The following is a 20,547-nucleotide window of genomic DNA, read 5'->3' on the forward strand; positions in this document are numbered from 1 at the left end:
GTAACTAGACGTATTTTAGTTCTAGATACATCCATTTTTATCCATTTATCCGACAAGTATTTCCGGACGGAGGGAGTATAATTTTGCTAGTTATGTTAGGAGGTGGACTGCATGAGGTGTGATGTGGTTTGATGTGAATGGATGCTGAGGTGTCTATGTTGCATGTTGAGATAAATCAAATAGTGAGGGTGAACTTCTTAAGTATATAGGATTAGTGCGGCAAGCAATGAATCTGTCAACATCATGTGGCTTCCCCGGCCAAAAGAAGTGTTCAACGATCATGTCTTCTATCTTCTTCATGTTGAAGTGACCCATCAGACCTCCTCCATGCGCCTCCTGTAACAACAAAACACGAATAAAGCTATATAATTGGGAGGCATACCTTGTTCGTATGGAACACAAATCCACCATTAACAATGAACTTGTTACATGTTCTGCCTTCTTTAAAATGTTGCAACATATCTATAAATTCAGCGTTATGCACATATCTTTGATTGTCTCTAGTCCAAGAAAATGTTGTCAAGTTGCAACATCATGGTATAACGACGAGACAATGCATCATCAATAACACTTCCTTACCCTTCTTATGTTTAAGGACATAACAGAAATACTCAATGAACTCAACCCACTTAGCATGTCTCTGATTTAGTTTAGCTTGACTTTTTATATGTTTCAAAGAATCATGATCATAATATATAACAAATTCTTTCGTCCATATGAAATGTTGCCTAGTTTATAAAGTTTGAACAATAGCATATTCTTCTTCATCATAAATAAATAGTTCAGACTAGGCCAACTTTATTTGTCAGAAAAGTACACAACATGTTTACCACCTCTTGCTTGGAATAGATTGTGGGCCTAACTTTGCTTTTATTGACTAAATTGCACGCTCAAAGCATGGTGTACAACTAAATTTGAGTACTTATTACTCTTATGCTCACTTGAGCTGCGTGGAGGGGGATAGAGAAGTTCTCTTGACAGAGTTTTTTCGCCTACCTTCCACACGTAGATACCCCATTCTCGCACCCATGGGAGAGAAAAACTAGGGTTACAGCTAGCAGAGTTGCAGATGGTGATCAGACTAAGGCTCGCATCGGTGACAGGCATGGATTGAAGGGCGGGGTGAGGGGCAGTGAAACAACGGTGGTTTGTACGAGGGGAAAACCATTGTTTTCATCAACAGCAACACTGCCACAGCAACAACAACTATCGCCCGCTTACGCAAAAATTCCAAGGTAATCAATTCTATGGTTGAAAAGAGCAGTATCAGGGGCATAGAGATGGTAGGAACTACATGGAGAACTGCCACAAGGGGCCAAACATCCTCCCTACCGGCCAGAACAACATCACCACCGCTCACCAAGTTCAGCAGACTAGTACACGGCAAGGTGGGGTCGGGAAATTTCACCAAGACAACACTCTCGCTTTTGGACATGGGTCGTTTTGAGGCTGCTAAGACTAGCGCCCCAAAGGTTATCCCCTCCAATGAAGATCCTACAAATGTTGTTTGCACAAAATGCTGGGAAAGGAGGCATATTCATACTGACTAACATGCCCTTTGACAGCCAGAAATCTTCACGCCCCTTCGCCCACGGTGATGTTAAAATTGACCAGCCAAGCCCACTTGTCATGGTGACAACGGTGTTAACCTTTCATTCAGCAACACTCGTTCACTATTAAATTTTTTGCAAACTTAGGACTTGAGTTATGATGATTCTCTCCAACATTTTACCCAAATGTGATAAACACTCCGAACTTAATAATTGAATTTCACGATTTCTGGAAACCTTGAACCCAAAATTTGGACAAGAAACTTTGTAATGATGATTTTCTTAATCCGATCATCCAAATGAGCTAAAACCGTTAGTTTCAGTGTAGCCACCAAACTCTTTACGACTTTTTGAGAATTTATTTCTGATTTGTTTTTTATTTTATGTGCAGTGCAAGCATGGACATAATGTTTTTTGTGATATTGCTGATAAATAAATAGGTGAATATTTTATTAGAGCTACACTATTACAAGACTAATGATTTCCATTGGAATCTAGTGACAGTTTATGAGGATGATCAGATGGACTGGAAACCTAGCTTCCTCATTGAGCAACCGAATTTCATAACGAGGTCTGAGTTAGCCACTAGTTATTGTTGGGGATTTTAACATGTCTTGGAGGAACAGTGACAAGAACAGAACTACGGGCTTGAATAGATTTAGCATTTGGTTTAACTCTATTATTTCCCAAGGCGACCTTAGGGACATCCCTTTCACATGTAGAAGATACACTTGATCCACTACAAAATTAACATATTGGTAATGGTACTAAACTACTCCATGAGATTAATGTTGAACAAGAAAATGCTCTCGTTCTTCTTCTTGGGGTAGCAAGGAGGGACCAGAACTAACTCGGTAACAATCGGTAGCCGAATGGTACTGCATGGGTGATTTGGAAGTAGAACATAGGTCAAGGGAGACGAACGAGGGAGATAAGATATTGGAAAAGCATTATACCCTTCTCGAAATATGAGTTTGATTTGTATTGCTTGATTCATCAGATTTTCTTTCATTGCTTGGTTGTAAATTGATATTGTGATGTCTCAATATAGGACTTGACCTCTAAGCAATGACCCAAATGATATGTGTCATGTGCCATGTGCTAGTGCTGCCAAATAGCCATTACAAATCCTAGTGTCCACGTCGATTTTTACTCACTTTAAGCTCTCGTATGCTTGAAGTATGAATTACTCACCATCTTTATTTGACTAGCCACTACTTTCCCTTCTTATTTATACATGTTTCCTTCTTCACCTTCCCTCTAGTCTTTAGCCACACAAGTAGTTCTAACACAGATGCTCAGCTATAGAGCCTAGTTTGATCGACAACCAAAATGATGAGAGTAGTGTTATCATTTTCTAGCTCATTTCCTTATCCATTAGTTCGGCTTAGGAGACATGGGGACAAGCAGATGTGCCTGAGTGCAAAATCTATCTTAGCTTGGAGAACAAAAGGGTAGATGGGCTCGTACCAACAGAGGTTCTACTCAGAAAAATCGCACGCACATGTGAGATGCTGGTTGGTGCATAGGATTTACTTTAATTAACATAGGGTGAAAACCTACGATCTTTGATCAGCCAACGACAACGCTTGTGCATTGTTTCTTTCTTAGAAGCGTTGCTTTTGGAGAATCTTCTTTCTAGTCTGGCTGTTGTCTTTGGTGTGATTAGAGTGTTGCTACTACAGATAATCGATCACTGTGGCAGGGTCTTTTTTCATTTTCTCTTGTTTTTATTTTCCTATTTGGCTGTGTGCATCATGAATGTTTTTAGACATCTTGATGGTGCAGAGGCCGGGTGTAATTGATATCTTCTTAATATAAATATATTCCCCTTTTTGAAAAAATGGACAATAGATGCCCCAGTGTTGGATGGTATCGAGTGGCAGCAAATAACCTCTATGTAGTATTCACCACAGAAGTTACATATGGTGCTTACAGGTACAAAAGCAGAATTTGTAGAACATGCCAGTACTAAGGCGCATGTGCATCCTCCTCTTGCTAACTGACAAATACTACCTCCGTTCCTAAATATAAGTCATTTTAGAGATTTCAATATGAACTACATACGGAGCAAAACAAGTGAATCTACACTCTGAAATATGTCTATATACATCCGTATATTGTTCGTATTGAAATTTCTACAAAGACTTATATTTTGAAACGAAGGGAGTAGAATGGAAAACAGGAGCTAATTGGTGAATGTTACTCCCTCCGTAAAGAAATATAAGAGTATTTAGATCGTCACTAAGGTAGTGATCTCAATGCTATTATATTTTTACAGAGGGAGTACAAACTACAAAGCATATTCCCAAAGTCATGCTTCTGTGTGTGAAATATTGAAATATTTGCTGACGAATTTTTTACCAAGTAGAGAATACATCTATATATAAATGTGAAACTGCTTTCATAATTATTTTACACTTTTAAGTGTGATTTTTGAGTCGTCACCACCTTTCCGTGCAGCCTCCACCTGGTTTGACAACCAACTGAAACACCACAGTTCCCAAGTCCCAACCCTAGCCGCCTCCATCAAAGGTCCCCTTGCCCTCCCCCATCTGGCAGCCTCGTTGCAGCAAGAGGAGTTGGGTCCCGACGATTTAATATTTCTTTTCATTTTGATTTCTCCCCTTGCGGGATCGACGAGGTTGTGATGGCGATTGCGTGTTGGAATAAACTTTTTGCAGTTTTTTCCTACCTCGATGACGTCCTAACCGATGCCAACGAATAACTTGGAGTGTTTCCGTCGTTAGATCTTTTGGCTCTCTTTGGATCTTAGCAGTTGGTGTGTCTATTAAGGAGAGCAATTTGTTGATGGTTCGTACGGCGACTTCAACATTTTATTCGTATTGTTTAGCGGCATGTTCCGGCTCCTCCTACTCTCTGGACGGATGGTAATAAATTGCAAGCCCGTGTTACGTGGGGTGATGCTCCAACCGATATTTCCTCAGCAATCTTTAGATCTCGTTTCAGTGTAATTTTCAATCTCCGGCGGACGACATATAGTCGGAGGAAGAAAAACACTACTACACTAGTATCTTTCCATTGTATTATCTACTCTATTGCTTGATAATTATCAGATCTAAGAGTAATTTGGGCGTCTTTTCTAAAAAAAGTGTGGTTTTTGAATTCTCCACGAATTTTGGGCACAAAACGTCCGACCCACCCTCCAAGCAGCTAGTACTAAAAACCTCGTAGCAGAAACTGAGAAGCATATGCATCAATGTCTATCGGGGCCGTGGCCGGCGGTCTCACGGGTTACTTGTGGTCAGGCCCGAGTGCATGAGCAGAAGCTCTGCGACTGCGGGTGTCCATGAAATTTATAGGCGTATGGGAGCGGCGCTGGACGCTTCTTTTGTAAGTACCTCTCGTGCAGCTCGAGCACCATGGAAGGATCCATGGACAAGCAAATTACTCCGGTTGCCTCCCACTAGACTGACAGCATCCAGACACTTGGCTTTGCTCCACGGACCTGTTATCACGCGCGCGCGCACACGGACATACATAGTACCATCCAAGGATTCCTGTTTCGAGACTGAGCTTTCGCCGCCGTCCTGACGATCTCCATCGAATCGTAATAGAAGGCCAGGGGATTAATTAGGATCCTTCCTTCGTCCTCGATGGCCACACGGGCTGATGGAGCTAACTCGAGAGAGCTAACCAACTTTGCTGCCTCTATACGCCGAAAATGTGGGGAGACTGCTCGAAAGTCATCTTTTGATCCCGAGCTCATATGCTCCCGCATGAACAGTAATATCAAAAAATATCAAAAAAATTCAAAAAATTCTAAATTTTTTTGAGAGAAACATTGACAAAAGTTCTAAGTGCCTGCAAAAATTCATCATGAAATCACATTCCTGTAAGGCGTGGCAGAAAAAACAAATTCAGTGCTTCAAAATGCTTTTGAAAGTAGCTTTTTCAGAGTACTGTTTTTGTTTTTTTGCCATGTCTTCTAGGAATGTGATTTCACGATGAATTTTTGCAGGCACTTAGAAATTTTGTCAATATTTCTCCCAAAAAAATTTGAAATTTTTTGAAATTTTTTCGATATTTTTTCGATTTTACTGTTCATGCGGGAGCATATGAGCTCGGGATCAATTCCTCCGCGTCCGAGACTGCTCTGCCTCCGCGTCAACATAAAAGAGAGACGGCAACCCGCTGGTCGCAAGCCCAAATGGCTTATTATATGTCGCCACTTGCCATGTGATGAGTAGCATCAAGATCAGGACTGATCGAGGTTAACAAGGTAGTCTTAGCAAAATTTGCAGAGACTTTGAGTCTACAACGGCGGAGGAAGTCGGGGTGGTTGCTCCGGCCCCGCATGGTTGTGTACGTGGGTTGCAGAGGGTGCAACATTTCTTTTGGATGCCAGGGCGGCGGCCTCGGGTGGTGGATCTTCGGTGCTTCGGACGTTGAAGCCGGCGTGAGGTCTTGGAGGTGCGCTTCCATCGCCGTCAGAGTCAGTGTGGCCCACTTCGGTTCCTCCCATAGTCGTGGTGATTTCGCTACCTCTTTGACGAGGGTGGCGTTTGCGGTGTGGTGGCAATGGCGGGGTCAGAAAAATTCTATCGGGGGGCCATGTGCTCTTAAAACTGAATGGGAGGGCCAAACCATTGAAAATTAGATTTTTAGTAACATATCATCACTAATTTCGCAATGTTCTTTAGCAAACATGCAGCAAATCCATGAAGTTAGGGGGGTGGGCCCCTACTGGTACCCCTGTCTCCGCCACTGTGTGGTGGTGCGGTGTTTTGTGTGTGGTGTCTTCTTTGCTCCTTCGAGGGCGTCGGGGCACCTCCAGCCCCATTTAGGTAACCATGGCAGATCTGGTTTACTCGTCGGGGGTTTTGGAGGTCTCGACATGGCGGGGATCCTCTCACGTCGCACACATGAGTGTGTTGGGTGTGCTGGTGGTGCGTTTTTGTCTTCAGTTCCGTCGCTCATCGAACCGTTGGGGCTTCATGCCCTCTATATCTGGTTTTCGCCCGATTATCCTAGATTAAGCAGGAAATTCTCTTCTATAATGCAATGCAAGAACTCCCTGTCCTTCTCGATGTGTTCTTGAATTTTTAACAAAAATTAACCACCATCTTTTATTGCCTACCCACTACCCTCCATTCTTATTTATACAAGTATCTTTCTTCTCATTCCCTCGCGTCTTTAGCTACAAGCAATTGTAATACAGTTACTTCAGTTGCTCAGCCTATGGAGCCTAGTTTGAGGAACAACCAAAATGATGAGAGTGGTGTTATCATTTGCTAGCTCGCTTCTTTATCCATTAGTTTGGCTTGGGAGGCATCAGGACGAAAAGTTGTGCTGGAGTGGAAAATCTATCTTAGCTTGGAGAACAGAAGGGTAGATGGACTCGATCTTCTTGCAAAGGTTCTAATCAGAAAACTAGCATGCTCATGTGAACAAATGGTTCGTTCCTAGTCTTTACTTCAATTAACCTATCGTTGATTCATGGACTGCTCGTTAAAGTCTTATTTCTCTCTACACTTGTCGTCATCGCCCCCTCAAGCACTCAAACAATCCAAGCGTTGGGAACTCGCCATGCACGGCAGATGCGCTAGTCTTGGATTATAGCTAGTGGCAGCAAATAACCTACCTCTATGTATCAATCATCACGAAAGTTACATATATAGCTTATAGGTCCAAGCAGAATTTGTAGAACATGCCACCACTGAAGTGCGTGTGCATCCTCCTCTTTGAAAATGGAGAGAGATAGTAGATTTGAAAACGGGGGGTAATTGGTGAATGTAACAAAACAGGTTATCAAAATCAAGGACCCCTTAGCTGGCGAACATCCGTTAGGAGGGGTGGCATTTCGAACGATCTCACTCCCAGTTTTAGTTGTAATAAGGGATAGCAGTTTCTTCAGAGCGTTACGACGGTTTCTGTGAGAGAAGGTGATTTTTCGTTTAAAACTGTCACCGTTTGATCTTGTTTCAGAACTAAAACTGTCATCAAAAGGGGTTCGTTTGCCATCCCTCTCCCAGTGAACGGCAGGCAGATAAGATTTACGAAATCAAATATGGCTGAAAAAGGAAATGGCCTGCTTCCAAGTGCGAAATATATGTTAAAATGTCTCGTAACGAAATTCTCTACTATGTAGAATACATACATACATACATACATACATACATACATGTGAAATTAGTTTCATAATTATTTCACATTTTCAAGTGTAATTTTTCAATTTTCCAAAATTTTGGGCCCAAAACGCGGGATCCACCCTCGAATTAAATACTAACAAAAAAAAGGTCGTGCATCAATGTCGATCGGGGCTAGTGGCGGTGCCATGGGTTTCTTGTGGTGTCAGCACTTCACTGTTTTAGATAAAATTTAAAGAATCCGAAGGGTTTTGGAAATGCTATAAAGCCAGCATACATGCAGCCCAGGCCCGAGGGCGTGAACAGAAGCCCTGCGCATGGGCGTGGTGCTCTGGAATTGACACGCGTCTGCGAGTTGCCCTGGATGTTTCTATTTTAGTAGTACCACCTCCCGTGCAGCTCGAGCACCATGTAATGATCCATGGACAAGCAATTTACTCCGGTTCCCTCCCACTAGACGGACAGCATCTGACTTGCTCCACGGACCTGTTATCACGTACACACGCGCACGCACACAGACGAGACATACCACCATCGGGTTCCTGTTTCTGTTTCGAGACTGAGCTTTCGCTCTCACGCCCCGTCCTGACGATCCCCATCGAATCGTAACCGAAGGCCGGGGGATTAATTACGAGTCTTTCTTCGTCCTCGACGGCCACACGGGCTGATGGGGAGAGAGCGGAGGACTAACCAACTTTGCTGCCTCTATACGCCGAAAATGTGGGGAGACGGCTCTGCCTCCGCGTCAACATAAAAGGGAGACGGCAACCCGCTGGCCGCAAGCCCAAATGGCTTATTATATGTCGCCACTTGCCAAGTGATGAGTGGCATCAAGATCCGGACTGATCGAGATTGACAAGTTGGTCTTAGTAGCAAAATTTGCAGGGACTTTTGAGTCACACTTGCTAGGCAACTCTAATGCGGTTCACCAAATCGCCCATAAATGCTTAGATTGGATGTTCGGATATTCTTTTGCTATCCAACACAGGTCATCAAATTTGTCTGGACCGGTCCGGGCGACGGAAATCTGACAAATCGACACCAAACCTAGTGGAGGTTTGGTGGAGTCTCGACATCCGGCATGTTTTTTTAGAAAAGGAGGATGACCCCCGGCCTCTGCATCTGGGCGATGCATACGGCCACTTTATTAATTATTCTCACAAGACCTTACAAAGTCATACAACAGTAAGACTAAAGCAGCAACAAACTGTCGCTACACCTATCCAGTTGATGAAGGGGCGCAGATAGCCTGGGCCTAATACCAAACAGACATCGCAGCCAAGCCTAACATCTAAGACCTGAGACCCCAACCTAGCCACTTGCCGGGTCTGGGGCACACACTGGTCCGGCGTGTAAAAAGATAGAATTGGTATAACTGATGGATTGATTGTATTGCATTGAGGCCTCGGCCGGTATATATGAGAGTACAAGACTTGGGGTGCAAGGCAACCCCGGATACATATGGCAGTCTACGATATGAATATCTACAACTACCAAATATACTCTAACATCCCCCCGCAGTCACAGCGGGAGCACCACAGACGGTGAGAATGGAGAAGAAAACCGGCGAGTAACTCATGCGGATGGTAGCCCTTTGTGCCGATGTCGAGGAAACCGAGCTGTAGGGTGAATAGTCATGGTCGAGAATGCCGTGCGTAGGGTAGCCGTGGTCGAGGTGGAGCTGTCGAGGTTGCCGAGGGTATGGAGCCGCACAGAAAGCCGCTGGCGCTCGAGGAGGCGCCGTGAGGACGGTGGCGCGAAGGGGAAGCCACCTAGGACGAAGACGACGACACATCGAGGCAGTCGAAGTGGGGGTTGATGCCGAAGTCGATGCAGTCCGGAGCCGACAGGCGAGACAGGCTCGGGTTTGCTAGGCCCGAAAAATGCCTCGGGGACGATGGCACGCACCGGTGTTGCCATACCGGACGTGCGAGGGAGGGTGCACACCAGGCGTTGTCGTCTGAGGGACCAACAGAGAAGGCCTTCGCGACGGTCGTAGCGCGCAACGGCGGGGTAGATGCGGCGGCGGTGCTCGAAGGAGACGGCGAAGAACTCGAACAACTTGATGAAGACCATGCGCACAAGGCGCGCACTGACGTAGTCATGGACGATGTCGAGGACGTAGTCGGCGATGAAGATGCAACGGCGGAGAGGACCAGGGAGAACGGCGCTGCAGACCGAACAAACGACGCAGCCGCAACCCTCGTGTCGGTGGAGATGCACGCGTACTGAAGACACTCGTCCCAAATCCGTACGTGTCGCGACCGTATGCCGGTCAGTTGATCAGACCGAGGACGCACGTGCGAGATGACGGACGACGATGCTGCGCACATCGGAGTCATGGCGGAGAAGTCGGGGACGACCGGCTTGGGGACCGTGTTGTGGAGGAGCCTGGCGGCGCTGCGGGTGGTGCCCCGACGCGCACCGCACACCAGCCCGGACGACACGGGTGTTGAAGGAGAACAACCGGTGATGATGTCGAAGAAGAGGCGTGCGATCGACGGGCGGTGGGCGACTAAATCTCGATCATTGATCGAGTAAAAAATCAGAGAAACTACCAAAAAGAAATCAGCAGCAACAAATCTTCGTATAGACCTCCGGGGTGGCCGGGTGGAGGGGTGGCGCCGCCACGGGACCAGTCAACGACAGGTGGAGGGCGCCCGCGGAAGCCCTAGCTGCCACCACGGTAGCGCGGGGAAGGACGCGTGCGCCACAAGGAGACCGCGGCTGCCACCACGGCGGCGCGGATCGGGGTCGTCGTCGGATGACAAGGTACACTTCGATCTGCTGCTGCTGGACGCGAGACGGCGGCGGATTAACTCGATCCGCCACAGAGGAGGGCGCTGCCCCCACTGGAGGTCATAGGGAACCTCCTCGAGGGCGCGCTACGGAGCCGTCGAGGGGGCGCGCTGATTGCGCACCGTGGTGGACGGGCGGTGGCGCGAGAAGAACAGGGGTGCGTGAGAAGCAGCGGAAGAATTAGGTTTTGTGGCCAAGGATCCGAACCTAACCTCATGATACCATATAGAAAGATCGAATTGGTATAACTGATGGATTGATTGTATTGCATTGAGGCCTCGGCCGGTATATATGAGAGTACAAGTTTGGGGTGCAAGGCAACCCCGGATACATATGGCAGTCTAGGATATGAATATCTACAACTATCAAATATACTCTAACACGGCGTGCTCTCAGAGGCCACCGCCGCCAACTGCCATCGCTCCATCTTCAGAACTGTATTGATGCATCAACATCCGGCATGTACATATTCAACATCCTCGGCCAACCCAAATACCCACCCGGAGCACTTTCTCCTACTCCGTCCCTCCTTTTGTGCTCTCTATCCACACACTCGCTGACCGACGCGGCCGATGTATCACCACAGGTTCACAACCACTGTCCGTGCCTAGCCAGACCTCGGCCACTCCAGCAAGACGCCTGCCCGCCTTGGCCTATGTCGCCAGTTGCCAAGTCATGGGTAGCATCAAGATCAGGACAGATCGAGATTGACAAGTTGGTCTTAGTAGCAAAATTGCAGGGACTTTTGAGTCTACACTGCTTAGGCAACTCTAACGCGGTTTACCAAATCGACCATAAATGTTTAGACCGCACGTTCGGATATTCTTTAGCCTTCCAACACCGGTGATCAAATTTGTATGGACTGGTCTAGGCAATGAAAATCTAACAAATCGGCCCCAGACCTAGTGGAGGTTTGGGGGAGCCTGGACATCCGCCACCTACATATTCGACATCGCTGGCTCACCCAAATACCCCACCTGAAGCACTTTTTTCCTACTCCGTCCCTCCCTTTCTGCTCTCTATCCACATACTCGGTGACCAAAGTTGCCGATGTATCACCCCAGCCGCTGCCCATGACTAACCAGACCTCGGCCATTAGCCAGAGGCCTGCCCGCCTTGGCCAATGTCTTCTTTCCACCCCAGATCCCATCGTGGGCTGGTACCAATCACCATTGTTCATGGCGAACACCACGTCCTGCAAGTGTTTGGCCAAATGTCATAGCAGAATATTTTGACGTTGTCATTTTTGAATTTGAAGGAAACACAACGACTTGCGTACTCGGTGAAGAAGGATGAATTATTGTGTGATGCATGGTTAGCCACAAATTCGAAAAAATACTAGAATTTTTTTAAAATTCTGATTTTCTTTTTTGCATGGAAGATGTTTGACTGCGTGAAGTCCATGCCAATTTTGTTAGTGTGTTTGAACAACTGAGTAACTCTCAGCACAAAAGACAAATTTTAAGGTCTATGAAAAAGTTTACAACTTTATGCAATGTTCAGACTGATTTTCTTCTTTTTTTTATTCAGAGCTACTTAGTTGTCCCAACGTGCTAAAAATTTGCACGAACCTCACACACTCAAACATTTTTCATGTAAAAAGAACAAATATTTTTGGAATTAATTATTCACTGGGTGCAGATGAGTTCGGGCTTAGAATTGGATATTCGTTATTTAAGGCATTTTAGTTCTTATTAGTAGAGCAATTATCGACCGAGGCCTTGTATTACCCAAACATATACGCTCTATATTTCCGGACGGGTGGAATATATATGAAGTTTTTTTGAGGGGTGATAATAGTTGATCGCTGATCCAAAGGACTATGACTGTGACAGATATATGAAAATTATAATACTTTGCAATATATAATCTCTTTTATAAATTCCAGTAGCCTGAGAAATACTTGTACGTCCCCCATAAAAAAAGAGAAATACTCCCATGTAAATATCAGTGTACTCATTTCCTAATGACAGGAGCGACAAAACTCGATATCCCCTTATGAGGAACCATAAACGCTACAATTGTGCTGTCACTAAGCCTGTCATTGCTGGATTTGGACAAGGAGGGCGGCGGTCTGGTTGATTAAGGATAAGTGGGTTGATATTACAAAATTAAACCGTTTTTTCAAGAAAACTACCTATCTATTTATCTTTAATAATGGCAGTACAATGACACCAGAAATAATAATAAAAACATCTTGATCCGTTGATCATCTAGCGACGACTACAAGCTCTCAAGCAAGCTGAAGGCGTGTTGCCATCATCGCCCCTCCCTTACTGGTGCCGGGTGAAACTTGTTGTGGTAAATAGTCGGAAAATTGTCGTGCCAAGACCCATAGGACCAGCGCACCAGAACAGCAACCGCAAATGATGAAGAGTAGCGTAGATCGAAAGGATCCAACGTGAAGACACATGAACGTAGATGAACGACAGCCAAATCCGAGCAAATCCACGAAAGACAAATCCACCAGAGACACATCTTCACACGCCCACCAACAATGCTACACGTACCACCAGGATAGGGGCAAGGTGGGGAGAACCTTATTCTATCTTCAAGGAGCCACCGTTGTCTCTTCTTCCTGAGCATGACACTAACAATAACAAAACTAGAAGAAGAGCATCTAAAAACAGAGCTCTCCCGCTGGCAAGGGCTGGGATCCACCGCGACCCCATGGACCTAAGACCACCGGAGACATGGCGGACTGACGGTGGCGCCGATAGGAGGTAGAGGCACCCTAATCTCTTTTTTTTGTGGGGGGGGGGGGGGGGGGGGGGGGGCGGTGGGGAGGCGGCTGCTACGTGTTATGTCAAACATGACGATTGGATAACATCTAACTAGTATTGTCATTGTCTATGTTCTTCGTAAAACTATATAGTACTTTGAAACAGAAAGAGGCAAAATAGTTGGGAGGCGCATATGTAACAAAGTATGAAATGATATATTTATAAAATACAACAACTAAAAGTGTTAAAAAAACAAAAATAACAATGGCACAAAGCTCTGAGCGAAAAAACAAAGAATGTCGCAAAACCCCAACTCTAGAGGAACTTATGTAAAAAAACACAATTTTTGAGTTTTTGGTCGTAAAACCCTGACTTTTGAGCTAATGATTGTCACAAAGACCCCAATCCCCCCTATGATGTTAAAATTGACCGGCCAAGCCTACTTATCATGACTAACCTGTCATGGTGACACCAGGGGCTTTAACATTTCATTTAACAACATTTTTCACTTTCTAGTTTTTCTGTGGACTTTGAATTTAAGTAATGAGGATTCCCTAAATGTTTTGAAACTGTCCAAGAACAGTAATTAAAATGTTCACTGTGCTGCGAAAATTTGAACTTCTTGTGAAATTTGGTAAAAAATTGAACATTATAATGATGAGTTTCTTAACTTGGCCATCCAGATGAGATGAAACTTAGTCACCAAACTACTTACGATTTTTTGAAAATTTATTTTAAATATTTATATTTCTTGAAAATAATTAGTGAAGTCCAAACATTCTCCTAACTTAAATTTTGATTGAGAGCATGGTTGGTTTGTGATAACGGAGGTTTAGTGTCATTAAACCATAGTCCCCGTGTCGCATGAATTAACACCTTTCTAGCGCATAGCTAATGTATTTTTCCTTTTTTTAGAAGATCTAATGTGTTTTCCCTAAGTCAGTCTTAAGATGGGATCCCCCATATTTGTTATAGTTGGGCTTAAAATCTCGGGTCTTAAGGTGGGTCCACCATAGTTGTTATAGCTAGGCTTAAAATCTCGGGTCTTAAGGTTGACCCCATATGCATGCTTTTTAGCGTGCTCCTAATCGGCGTTGTTGGCGCCGGTTGTCAATCCTGGCACCACGATGGTGGGCCGGCCATATCGCTAGATCGCATGCTCGCCAGTCCCTCCCCCCCTAGTCGCTCAATCAATTTGGACCGGTCGCGGCTAACAAGTTGACTGGTCAACCGTTGACATTGGAAAAAGAAACAAAATAAAAATCAAGAATTCAAAAAAGTTCAGGGATTTGAAAAAATCACAAACTTCAAAAAAGTTCACAGATTTGAGAAGGAAAATCGATGTTTTTGACAAAATTTCATCGAATTTGAAAAAAAGTTCACGAATATTGAAAAATGTTCATCCATTTGAAAAACATTCATCGAATTCAAAAAAATGTTCATCGATTTTGAAAAAAGTTCATTGATTCTGGAAAAAGTTCATCAAATTTGAGATATTTCATTGAATTTGAAAAAAGTTCATCAAATTAAAAAAATATTATCTATTTTGAAAAAAAGCCATCGAATTTCCAAAAAATCATCGACCTTGAAAAAAAGTACATTTATTTTGAAAAAAGTTCGTCAAATTCGACAATAGTTCATCGAATTTGAAATATTCGTGCATTTCAAAAAAAAGGAAAACAATGATAGAGGGAAAAGTGAAAGGAAATATTATTAATGAAAAAAGTAAAAGGAAATAATATTAAAGAAAAAAACCAGACAAAACCCGTCCAGGAAAAAACGGCAATGAAAAAAGAAAAGGAAAACGGCTGGAAGCTTTGCATAATCGGGGCTTCCGCGAAATGGAGAAAGTATAAGTAGAAAAAAGGAACGTTGTATACAAAAGTGATTTGATGTTAGTGGTAGGTCGTTTGTCTTTGAACCTAGAGATCGCGAGTTCAAAACCTTGCGCCGGTTGGGAAAAAGCATGTAAACAAGCGTTTGAAGTGCCAAATAGGGAATGCCTGCTTTTTACTCATGACACTCTCAATTCTTTCAAAACGGACACACTATTGCGGACTGGTTCTGACTCGTTCATTGACAAGGATATGGGAGTAGGTCATCCAGTCATGTTCGTAAACGCTATTAGTCAGCCGACTGGTCCTGTCTCGTTTATGGACAAGGATATGGGAGTTGGTTATTCAGTCATGTCCGGTAAATGTTTGTCCCTGTTTTTTCCCTCTTAAGTTCACGATAAATAAAAATAGCACAATTCATCTATAAATAGCATGCAAATGTCCTTAGTACAACAATAGTTTAAATGTAAATATTACATCCAACATGATCGAATGTTTAACATTTTTTTTTGAATTCATCTATTCCAAATTGAATGATACCCCAGTCAGAATCTGCACATGCCGTCTCACGCACTGTGCCTCTTGAATTTCATCCAACAATATATGAACCTAAAGGAGCTGCCCTGTGTCATGTGGTACCACACAACGACACGTCCGGCCTATCCAAAGTGATGGTTATCATGTTACAGTATAGTGAATCAATGAATTGACCAACATGTAGCGCAACAAGAAGCAAAACATATGATCCAAATGGTTTGCGAGCCCCGTAGCCACCTTCCCTCCTCTTGTGCAATCACGCCTAAAAACTTCATGACCAAGTTGGAGATGGTATACCATCGATGGGCTAGCAACTTCACATTGCGTTCATGGATCACGTGCAAGTCGTAGGGCTTGAAATCGTTTTTCTCATCAAACGAAGCATGTGTGTTTTGCAAAAAAAAAAGTCAAGACTCCTTTCCTAATGCCTACAAAGTCCGCAGAGATGACCTTCCATGCATCGCACAACATCTCTCATCCATCACCGAGTACCCTGCCACCGTTCTTACTCTACAAAGCAACAAGAAAGTCAATAAAAAAAGCTCACCATTTTACGGAATACCTGCAGGCGTGGTGTCCGCCATGGACGACGTTGGCAGGTGGCGAATACCTGCCTGCGGGCGAATCCTAGATGGATGACAACTTCGTCCGAGGTAGGCAGGCACGTGCGTTGGAGCTGCGTACATCCGTTAATGCCTAAGCGGCGGCAAGAGAGGTACACCGATGGTGTCAAACGGCGAGGGTGCTGATGTAGAGCAAGAGAGGACGAAGGGCGGAGTGGAACGTGGCGGATGTCTGGATGCCCGCAAACCTCCTTCTAGTTTGCGTCTGATTTGCGGAAATTCAAACAAACGAACGCGTCTGTGGACAAATAGGGGTGGCAAACTACACCCGTAGCTCGGTACGGACATATGCGGTCGTTTTGAGGGTCCACCTTGGAGATGCTCTTATTACTTGTTCTAGTGCTATGATCCGGTCTTTGCAGAACCTCCCTCCCAAGGTTTTTAATTTTGAAAACAAAACAATTTTGGACCTCGCCAAAATATGCGATATTTCATAAATTCCAAATATTTTAAAATTATTTTGGATATTAGATTTCAAATTCCACTTAATTTTAACCTAATTTAAAATCATTATGAAGTTTGTTTGAATCTGGCTCAGAATTTCAGGGTTACAAATATTTCGACCCCCACCGAAATATGCGAAATTTAATTAACCCTGCTCCCTCCACATTATTTGTGCGCGGGTCTTATTATACGGCTATTTCATTGCTCAGGAGTTAAGACCAGAAATAAAAAGGAGTTAAGACCAATATTCTTTACCCAATTGGAGAAAGCTAATTGTAACCCTTTTAACACCGCGGGAATGGCAGTGCACCGGCCCCTGGGGGAAATGGCTCTCATGGAGTCGTGGTCGCAGCGCGTTGGACCGCGTCAATCGACCTCCCAACCGCTCCGGCTCGTGCTCACTGACGCGCGCCATTAAAGCGATAGCAGAGCGATGAGCGCAGCAATGCCGCCCGGCCGCTTCTAGATTCCCAGAAAAAGAAAGCCATGGCCAGCTTGCTGCCGCCGGTACACAGTACAATACCAGTGGCGTACCGTCCTACTCCTACAGCTCGCTCGCCAAGCTCTCACGAGCCCGCATTAAAGGACACACACTGGAGCTCGCATTCATGGCCCCTTTCAGATGGTAGATGGCTCGCATTTACGCCCGCCACAGTACTCTCGTCTCCCCCGTCTCGCCCCGGCCCGCTATATATCGCTCCACCCACTCCGCCATTGACGACACTCCTCACCTCCCTATCTAGCTAGCTCATCCATCGACCTACCTCCTAGGTACGTACACGGTACACACTCACTGCATGTCATTCCTCGTCTAGCTTAGCGCGAGACATCGATCGGTCGCCAGGGAGAGGGATCGAGATCGTGAGCTGGTCGGGCTCGAAGAGGAGGCTAAGGCGCCATGGACGTCAACGACGTGCTGCTGCTGGCGTCGGCGGTGGTGCTGGGGCTGGTGTGGTGGCGGCGCTGCTCCAAGACGGGCGGCGTGGACGGCCTCCCCCCGGGCCCGCCGGGGTGGCCGGTGGTGGGCAACCTCTTCCAGGTGATCCTGCAGCGCCGCCCCTTCATGTACGTCGTCCGCGACCTCCGGGAGAAGTACGGGCCCATCTTCACCATGCGCATGGGCCAGCGCACCCTCGTCATCGTCACCGACGCCGACCTCATCCACGACGCGCTCGTCAAGCAGGGCCCCATGTTCGCCAGCCGCCCGGCCGACAGCCCCATCCGCCTCCTCTTCAGCGTCGGCAAGTGCACCGTCAACTCCGCCCCCTACGGCCCGCTCTGGCGCGCGCTCCGCCGGAACTTCGTCGCCGAGATCGTGTCGCCGCAGCGGGTCAAGGGCTTCTCGTGGATCCGGGAGTGGGCCATGGGCAACCACCTCCGGCGGATACGCGCGGAGCACGCCAAGACCGGCGCCGTCCGCATGATGGCCAGCTGCCGCCTCACCATCTGCAGCATCCTCATCTGCATCTGCTTCGGCGCCAAGATCCCCGACGAGCTCATCGTGGAGATCGAGGAGGTGCTCAAGGACGTGATGATGATCTCGCTGCCCAAGCTCCCGGACTTCCTGCCGCTCCTCACGCCGCTCTTCCGGAGGGAGCTCGCCGAGGCCAAGAACCTGCGCCGGCGGCAGCTCAACTGCCTGCTGCCGCTGGTGCGCGCGCGGCGGGAGTTCCTCCGGACCGGCGGCAACGCGTGCAAGGCGGCCGGGGAGGGGAACAGGGTGATCGGCGGCGTGGAGATGATGAGCCCGCCCGGGGAGGCGTACGTGGACTCGCTGTTCGACCTGGAGCCGCCGGGCAGAGGGAAGCGGCTCGGCGAGGAGGAGCTGGTCACGCTCTGCTCCGAGGTGATGAGCGCCGGCACCGACACCAGCGCCACCGCGCTGGAGTGGGTCATGATGCACCTCATCCTTGACCCGGCGGCGCAGGAGAGGGTCTACGACGAGGTCGTCGCCAAGGCCGGCAAGACCGCCCGGATCACCGAGGCCGACGTCGAGGCCTTGCCTTACTTGCAGGTGATTAATCCATCCATTCCAATTCTAGAATACTCTACATTGTTTATCTTTGACATCATTAACTCTAGCGACAAATCAATTAATTTAGCAAATTGCTTACTACGAAATTTGGGCAAAATCAATTCTACGAAATTGTTGCCCTTAAAGTAGACATTTGGCATTACCCTTGAGAGATGTCCACTTTAGCATTATGACACATTAGCTACATGAACTGATAATCACTAATAAGTTGAACTATCAGCTAATTAATCAACTAAACTTTCACAGTTTGTGATTGGAACACAAGTGTCACACCATCACCATCCGTCGATCGGTCCCATGTTTGCTTTCCTTTTCCTGTTTAAGGACCATCACCACACGCCTGCGAACCAAGATTTCGGCTACTAATTAAGGATAGTTGACGTAGGGATTAAACTAAGCAGACACTCCTGCAGCTGGCCACTCAAGTGTAGCTGGTGTCCAAATGATCAATCATCATCGATGATTTGGACATGAAAACAGATATGAAAATGACGTTTGCTACCTCATCATCAGTGAGCCATGGTCAACTGAAAGCGACCCACAGAGTGCTAGTACATGCAAAAAAGAAAGCTCCAATTTTCGGCGCCAGCAGCCCAGCACTTTACTAATTATGGCGACAGTTTTCTGCCGGCGGCGTACGTGACTGAATATTTTCTTGGTCGCAGGCGGTGGTGAAGGAGACGTTCCGGCGGCACCCGCCGAGCCACTTCGTCCTCTCGCACGCGGCGACGCGGGACGCGGAGCTGGGCGGGTACCGGGTGCCGGCGAACGCCAGCGTGGAGTTCTACACGGCGTGGGTGACGGAGAACCCGGAGACGTGGCCGGACCCGGACGCGTGGCGGCCGGAGCGGTTCCTCGAGGGCGGCGAGGGCCACGACACCGACATCACCGGCACGCGCGCGCTCCGCATGATGCCCTTCGGCGCCGGCCGCCGCATCTGCCCCGCCGCCACGCTCGGCGTGCTCCACATCCAGCTCACGCTCGCCAACATGATCCGCGAGCTCCGGTGGACTCCCCCCGCCGGCGAGGGGCCGCCAGACCCCACCGAGACCTTCGCCTTCACCGTCGTCATGAAGAACTCGCTCCGGGCCGGCATCGTCGAGCGCAACCAGCCGCCGCCGGTGGCCGCGAATTGATTGCCTCCGTCGACCCGGAATGCACGGCGCGGCGCGTACCACGTCACGGATATGTGATTATGGCAGGGTGTCAGTGTCATGCCTCATCAAGAAGATATAGATAAATACTGCGGCGTGACATCGGTTCTGCTTGCAGCTGCTGCTCGTTGGACATCATGATGCAATGCCACCTCTTCAATTTTAGCGTCATGTATTTTTTTCTTTTTTTCTCTTGATTAGTGCTCGAGCCCCTTCTCTTCTTTCTTCTTCTCTTGAATTCTTGATTTGATCCACAAATGTACCTATAACCTGCTGCTGTTCGTTGGAGAATATTTTTGTTGCCATATCATTGAACAAAAAGATTCGCCAATTCTAAGGAGTAGGCGTTTTGGAGGACGGGCTCCATGAAGCCTGTTTTTTTTTTTTTTTGCGAGGGTGAAATAGATTTTATTCCAAGATCACAGGGTTACAATCAAGAGGCAAAAGTTCCTCCACACATGATGGTCCTCTACCTAGCCATATAGCAGTAGTACTCTCTGTACGACTATACGAAGGCAATCGATCTGCTACCCTATTTTGCTCATGCTTAATTTTCGATGGTATAAACTCTCTTACACCCATATGATGCTGAATCTTAGCCACAAATGTTCATAAGTAGAAAACCAAAGACTGTCCCCCTTCATTGACAACATTGCTTCCGATGAGTCGGTTTGAACAATGATAGACCCCTCACTATGCTGAATAGCAAGGGCCATTCCTTGCATTAGAGCATGTAG

General features: G+C 46.6%; 1 protein-coding gene across 1 annotated transcript; it reads left to right on the plus strand.

Moving 5' to 3' along the window:
• Positions 1-17,285: 17,285 nt before the first annotated feature.
• LOC109785535 (cytochrome P450 77A3) lies at positions 17,286-20,147 on the plus strand. The gene is made up of 2 exons (XM_020344125.4): positions 17,286-18,635; positions 19,322-20,147. The coding sequence occupies exons 1-2, from the start codon at positions 17,520-17,522 to the stop codon at positions 19,790-19,792; spliced, it is 1,587 nt and encodes a 528-aa protein (XP_020199714.1). The 5' UTR covers positions 17,286-17,519; the 3' UTR covers positions 19,793-20,147.
• Positions 20,148-20,547: the final 400 nt, after the last annotated feature.

This window comes from Aegilops tauschii, chromosome 7 (assembly GCF_002575655.3).
Source record: "Aegilops tauschii subsp. strangulata cultivar AL8/78 chromosome 7, Aet v6.0, whole genome shotgun sequence".
Taxonomy (NCBI): domain Eukaryota; kingdom Viridiplantae; phylum Streptophyta; class Magnoliopsida; order Poales; family Poaceae; genus Aegilops; species Aegilops tauschii.